The following is a 6,453-nucleotide window of genomic DNA, read 5'->3' as shown; positions in this document are numbered from 1 at the left end:
TAATTTCATAGCAACCCCTCATTGAAGGCATGCTTATTTTAAAGTGGCATTCCGCCATAAAACTATGAATGTAATATAACCTAATATAACTCATCACTAATATAACTTTTATAAATTAAAATTAATATAAATATTAAATATAAATATATTAAATTACATTAAAAAATAAAAATCAAATTAAATTAAATAATAGAAATTAATATAAACATTAAATATAAATATATTAAATTACATTAAAAAATAAAAATAATAAAATCAAGTTAAATAATAAAAACTAATATAAATATTAAAAATAAATATATAATATAAATATATTAAAATACATTTTAAAAAAATCAAATAAGAATGAATGTCATGTTGAACAGCCAAAAAAATAATACATTTATGTGACATTTCAAATAAAATGACTTAAAATAAAAAAGACAAGATAAAAGTGACTCAAGGTCCACTCAACTAAATTAATCATCATATCAAGTTGGAAACTATTCTATTGTTGTCACATTTGGGCTGACTTTTTGGAGGATTTGGAGTATGCCCAAGAAGCCGTTCTCAGATGCAGAAAGAACGAAAGAATGAGGGGCACCGCCATGAATTCTGAGCTTTCCTTGGAATATTCCATGCTATACCCGCCGGTGGCATAAAGTGATGAGATAAAGCCAAAATACTGATAGCGATACATGGATTTTTTTATGTATAACAATGTTTGAAACCCCCAAACATCTAAAAGAATTCCATATAACATCAATCAATCACATAATAACATCAACCATAATACCCGTCACCACTGGCGTGCATTTCAAACTTTCCTACATGAGTGAGTGTTGACATGCAGAGACGAGAGAGCTCCAGTCCCTGAAGGCCTCATTGTGCTTGAAGGCCCATGTGGCAAACATGCCTTGCTCATGGCCGGTGACTCACTTTGCTCTTCACAGCAGAGGGTGAAGGCAGCCCCCACATTCTTCACACCAGACAGCGGGCATGTGAGGCTGCTGGGTACACGGGCGTTTTTGGTGTGTGTGTGTGTGTGTGTCTGTCACATGCTGCATGGACCAATAATGTACTTGGTTGTGGCGATTGGCGGAGCTACAGGGTGGCTGGTCACTCTCTGGCCACCCCACTGTCTGACTACAGGTATCAGCTTATTGCCCCCCCATGTGAGAAATGGTTTCACTTTGGCCACCCTAAAGAAATATTTGTAGATATTTGCAAAAAAATTCCCATTGATGTCTTACACATAAATTGTGCGTATAAGGTTACTTACATTTTGGAAGAGCGTAGTTTTAAAAAAAAATTAAGTGCAGAATTTGGATAAAATAGTGCAAATATAAAGAATAACATTGCATTCAAAAGCTCATTTGTGTGACTTACCAAAAGTAGATTCTGGCTTGATGAAGCTGATCTGAAGCTGCAAAACAATCAGCAAAAAAACACTTCCAACACAAAATCTCTCCATTATTCCCTCAGGAGTTAATTTGATATTATTCTCTTTTGGCAAATCCAGTAGTAGTCCCAGTAGAGGAAGCGCTGTGAGCTTCACCATAAGTTAAAAGTTTATGACAGGCTTCCAAACTGGCCCCAGACCAGTTGAGCGTCTTTTTGTCAAGCCCGGTGAGGAGAGGTGTGCGCTGCCTTCAAGGGCCGTCGGAATTGTGACACATACGTTCGTAGCGTGAAGGCAGTGTGTCCCACTTACACGGTGAAAATATTTTGCTTTGCAGCGTTTCAGAAAAGTTAATTTCAATAACAGAGATAGCCAGGAAAACAGAGGTTACTTTCTTTCAGTGTCCACAGTCAGTATTCAACATTCCGAGCCGTCCTAAAGCCACCAGTGGTTGTGCTTTTCGCTGCGGTTCCAACGTTGACCAGTAGATGTCAGTAAGCCACTTATGTTTTAGTTGGTCAGCAGAGATTATGGCTAAATTAAATTCAACGAGATCAATAGTTTCTTTAAGTTGAAGGTTTGATGCCAATGAGCATGCAAATAAAGTACAAGTATCTAAATACTTTAGTTTAACCATTGACTTCGCTTTTACCAGATGCAAGTTTGTTTGTTTTTAATTGGACTCTGATCTGACTCCAAGAAGCCTTTTGATGATAGGCTTCTTATCGAAGAAACTTTAGCATAAAACAAGAGGCAAACAAAAATAAATGTGGTGTACTCGTTTTTAATGCCAGAACATAACAGAGGCTGTTTCTAGTGGTTTGATAGCGGAAACAAAAGCTTACAAAGCACGATGACGTGATACAAGGACACTTCACTTCCAGCTTCTACACAACAAGCGCTGATTAAATCGGAGGCCTTCATTGATATCTATATCCGTATAATATGAGGTGACGTGTTTTAACTATTGTGCCAAAGCTGTCATATCAATGCAAATACATTTGGTGTTCATCTACCACTAATTGGATGGCACGCAAGTTGTGATTTTATAGTGCATGTAGAGCATTCTGCTTCAATGGGCACCTGAGTGTCAAGTCAAACATTTACGAGCCAAATTTAACATGAATCCACTACATTATCAATCAAATATCAATTTAAAAAAAGAACAGGAGAATCCAAGATATCTGATTATGTAAACACCCCTGAAAGCATCATTGTTTGTGACAGATGAGGTTGGAATGACAGGTTCTGATGAACTACAAACCCCCCGAAATGAACAAGTCAAACAATTCCGAGCAGTTCCACTTCAAAGATGAGAGTGGCGTTGGCCGGGATGACGGGAGGGAAACCTCGGCCGCCGTATGCGTAATCTGGCGTGCAGGTCAAGCGGGCCTTCTGGCCGACGCTCATCTGAAACAACAAGCAAGATTAGTGGGTTAGCGAGCAGTGCTGAGTGGAAACCCGGACTTGCCTATTCAGCGAAGGTAGCTCTCTTTTAAAGAAGCTGTATCACCATGGTAACTTTGGCTAGACTCATAACCTCGTCCTAACCAGTTTGTGTCTATCTTAAAATCGGCTAAAATCCGCTAGCTAATTCGGAGGTGCCGTCATTTCGAACCTATGTAGCCCCCAAGAGGACATGTAGGAAAAAAATGTGAAAAAAGAGCATTACCTGATATTATCCATCCATAAAGGGAGATAGATTTTCAGCCGAGGGAATACGCTAGATATGCTCATATGAGCACCAAGGAATAAAATGGAATACAAAATATAACAAAATTCAGGCAACATTAGCAGATGTAAAAGTCACAGCAGTCCTTACGTTAGTACTCATTGTAACACTGCCATCTAGTGGTCACAACGAGATCCAACAAGATGATGGTTCAACGATGAGTTGAAACGAGTATAATCATATAATAGTTTGAGTAGAATAATACGACGTCATACCACGTTCCATACACATTACCATTGGATTACTCTATATAGTTATTCCAATGCATTACATACAGTGCACCAGTATACAGTATCGTGAGAGCTTAGATTTTCCGTATAGCGACAGACCACAAAACATTTACTATGTATTATTAATGTACATTATTGTATTGCCATATTACCACCGGATACCTTGTGATGTGTGTTTATTTTCCAATTAAAATTGAATTCTTTTCTTACCTGAGCGACCCCCTCATCCCAGCCTCGAATGACTTCACCACAGCCCAGTTTGAATTTAAAGGGCTGGCCTCGGTCCCTGGAGGAGTCAAACTTAGTGCCATTTGTCAGTGTCCCTGTACGAGCGGACAAAAAGTCGACATGAGTGACGATTAGATTCCATATTTAAGGTTGGATATGAAGCTAGCCGGCTAGCATTAGCGCAGCCAGCTAACGTTAGCCTCGGGGTGTGGGCGGTGGTTATGTGTTTGAGCTAATATGCCGGATTAAATGATTTATTATAATTATTACTCATTTTAAACTGTGCTAAAAATAACAATGCATGTTTGGTGTGCTTTAGGTGGATTTCAATATCACATATATACAGAGATAATATACGATTCCTTAATGGAAATGCTTCGAAACATCTTGCTAGCTCGCGTACCGCCACTCGAGGCGGAACAAAAAACGACAAATTAAAAGTAAAAGAATAACAGTATAAACTAAACAAAAGACACATAACGGAATCCCGACCTAAAACATGGCGTTTTTATTTTCCATAAGCTTAGTAGTGGAGTGGAGGAAAACAATAGGAGCTCACCGACGTAGTGCACGCTGACTTGCTGGCCTTTCGCGGCAAACGTTTTTCCTACATGGAGAGACACGGTAGAAAAAATACGTTAATACGAAGTTTTACACGTTACAGAAAACAATTAGGTAATCTATACCGTCGCCGGGGTTGATGCAATCAACGGTGACACCCATTGTTCCCCAAGGTGTGGCCCTGTCACGGTTTTACTGGGGGCGGAGGCCGTCTGCTAAGAGTCCAGTGTGCCGACTTCTTCACGTTTTCTATCGCGCTGCCAAAAAGCATTGAAGGCACCACTGACATCTAGTGTTTGGAAGAGGAATTACACCCACACTCGTTTTGTTTACTCACCTTTCCTTATCTAGCTTAGTTACATGGTCAATAAAATAATAATAAATTGAACAAAAATATTAACAGCTCAAACTATTACAAACTACAACCACACTAATAAACAGTGTTAAATTATATCTTACATAAACAACCAGGGTGTCTATAGACACTATAGACAACTTTATAAAGTGCACATTTTAGAAATAAAATTACAAAAAAATGTGAAGAGAAAGGGTTTAAATGTTGATGCTAAATAAAAATAAATAAATACATAAATAAATATATTTATATACCTAATTGCATTATTATAAAGAATTCAGAATTTAATTACATTGTGTAATTGATGTGAGCTTTATGCATTTTAACACCATTGTAAACGAAAAGACAGTGTCTAGGTGTGCTTTTATTTTTTTTAAAGGACATTTAACAATGTGCTGTCAGTCATGAGCTTTGACAGTTTGTAGTATTTTTATGTTACAACAAAAAAAGAAGGCAGAACATACAGTATATCAATACATCCATTATCTTAATTATACATGCTTTTGGATTTATTTTTGTTACATATGTTTCCAATAATGTTAAAACCTCTATACAAATCAAAATAAAGGGATTCTGAGCTAGGCGCTGGATGATTGCGTGTTGGTTGCATCATGCAGGTTGATGGACCTGTTGGATATGGTTCCATGTTGCGTGCCCTGTAAGAAAACATGTTTTATTTTTCTTGTTCTTCTACAGAATCCAATAAGATCGTCTGATCCTGCTCACATCAATTTGGCAGTCGTAGAGGTCAAACATGGCGTTCTGATCAAGTATGTTGTTGCTTGTGGTATCTGTGTGCCTTCTGAAAAACATCAGTCATATAAAGCCTGCATATCATTGCTGTATTTTTATTGCTGCCCTACTTTGCACAGAGATTCCTGTTCTGTCTAAAGAGGAAGGTGATGATGATGACTCCTACAAAGAGAGTCAGACCCACTGCGATGCCGGCAAACAGCACATCTGCAGAAAGAGCACAACATGAGCTCTTTAAAAAAGTCAAATAATTCCAAAGTGTGTGCCGTGTCACCATTGTTGTCATCAACAGCAGGTTCTGTGGTAGGTTCAGGGTAGCAGGGTCCATGAAGGATGCTGATGTCATCCAGGGCAATGACGCCACCTGCATCCTCACCCCTCTGATACACAAACGCAAACTGGTGCACAAAGCAAGTTTTAGAAAGTAGTCCGAATTGATGACATGGCTCATGTACCGGTTTGCATTACCCAGAATGCCTCGTCAGCTTTAACAAACACACTGGCCTTCAGCCACTTCTCTCTCTTGTTTCTAATCTCTACCAACTTCTCAAAGCCTGCCTCGTTACCACTGGCGTGTGATTTTCTGTAAGACAAGTGAAATAATTGAAATTAATTATGAATTCACACATCTGTGACGACTGATGAGACACTACTGATGGCTTACCTGTCATTTACGTAAACTCGCAGGGTCCCACTGTGAGAGCCAAACATGTAGTACCAGAATACAAGACAGTGCCCTCTTGTGGTTGGTTGCAGCACATCACCTATGAGGAAGGCGGCGTCGTCACTCTGACCCACTGAGCTGTCCACGTAGAGGTAGTGACCTGTTTTAAGATGGCGGAATCGCGTACAATCGTCAGATATTAATCTGACTTTAAAATTATTTCTAACAGTAAAATGTGTCCCTGGAACCTGTTCATAAGCACCAAATATAGCATCGTCACTCGTTTGCCTCACTTTTAAGAGAAGAGGCGGATCTTTTGTGTTCATTTTTCGACCCTTTGGATTGGGTTGTGGACTCCTATAGCAGCTACACTATAACCCACACAAAACTTTCTAGATATTCCAGAGTCTGCACCTATTCCAGCTGTATTTCCTTGTAATTTGTGCTTCCTCCTAAAATGGTCTGTTTTAAACCACCCAAGGTCCACCTCCGGACACGCCCACCCTGCTGTGATTGGTCACACTCCCAAAGTACTTCCTGACTACGCCA

The 6,453-nt window shown here is 39.1% G+C and overlaps 2 protein-coding genes across 3 annotated transcripts; both read right to left on the bottom strand.

Annotated features, from left to right (window-relative positions):
* Positions 1-2,149: 2,149 nt before the first annotated feature.
* Positions 2,150-4,411, bottom strand: LOC131127791 (uncharacterized). The gene is made up of 4 exons (XM_058070033.2): positions 4,258-4,411; positions 4,131-4,178; positions 3,554-3,666; positions 2,150-2,791 (listed from the first exon to the last, which is right to left on the bottom strand). The coding sequence occupies exons 1-4, from the start codon at positions 4,292-4,294 to the stop codon at positions 2,663-2,665; spliced, it is 327 nt and encodes a 108-aa protein (XP_057926016.1). The 5' UTR covers positions 4,295-4,411; the 3' UTR covers positions 2,150-2,662.
* A 428-nt stretch (positions 4,412-4,839) lies between these two features.
* LOC144901265 (MAM domain-containing glycosylphosphatidylinositol anchor protein 2-like) lies at positions 4,840-6,369 on the bottom strand. Of its 2 annotated transcripts, none has more exons than XM_078794673.1 (7): positions 6,198-6,369; positions 5,905-6,064; positions 5,709-5,823; positions 5,515-5,638; positions 5,351-5,447; positions 5,214-5,289; positions 4,840-5,143 (listed from the first exon to the last, which is right to left on the bottom strand). In XM_078794673.1, the coding sequence occupies exons 2-7, from the start codon at positions 5,949-5,951 to the stop codon at positions 5,066-5,068; spliced, it is 537 nt and encodes a 178-aa protein (XP_078650799.1). In that variant the 5' UTR covers positions 5,952-6,064; positions 6,198-6,369; the 3' UTR covers positions 4,840-5,065. The 2 variants fall into 2 exon arrangements, with proteins under 2 accessions (XP_078650799.1, XP_078650800.1); XM_078794674.1 differs by having other exon boundaries at positions 5,214-5,286.
* Between the last annotated feature and the right edge of the window lie 84 nt (positions 6,370-6,453).

This window comes from Doryrhamphus excisus, linkage group LG11 (genome assembly GCF_037039965.1).
Source record: "Doryrhamphus excisus strain RoL-2023G ecotype Guam linkage group LG11, RoL_Dexc_Guam_v1.1, whole genome shotgun sequence".
Classification (NCBI taxonomy): Eukaryota; Metazoa; Chordata; class Actinopteri; order Syngnathiformes; family Syngnathidae; genus Doryrhamphus; species Doryrhamphus excisus.
This window is presented reverse-complemented; position numbering and strand designations above follow the sequence as displayed.

Bases quoted from the DNA above. Each gene is read 5' to 3' on its own strand.
- LOC131127791 (XM_058070033.2), bottom strand. From the start codon at position 4,294: ATGGGTGTCACCGTTGATTGCATCAACCCCGGCGACG. The intron at 4,179-4,257 runs GTATAGATTACC...CTCTCCATGTAG, and splicing joins TTGCATCAACCCCGGCGACG to GAAAAACGTTTGCCGCGAAA. The intron at 2,792-3,553 runs GTAAGAAAAGAA...TTGTTGTTTCAG, and splicing joins GGGATGAGGGGGTCGCTCAG to ATGAGCGTCGGCCAGAAGGC.
- LOC144901265 (XM_078794673.1), bottom strand. From the start codon at position 5,951: ATGTTTGGCTCTCACAGTGGGACCCTGCGAGTTTACGTAAATGACAG. The intron at 5,639-5,708 runs GTAATGCAAACC...TTTGTGCACCAG, and splicing joins AAGCTGACGAGGCATTCTGG to TTTGCGTTTGTGTATCAGAG. The intron at 5,144-5,213 runs GTGAGCAGGATC...GTTTTCTTACAG, and splicing joins TCTACGACTGCCAAATTGAT to GGCACGCAACATGGAACCAT.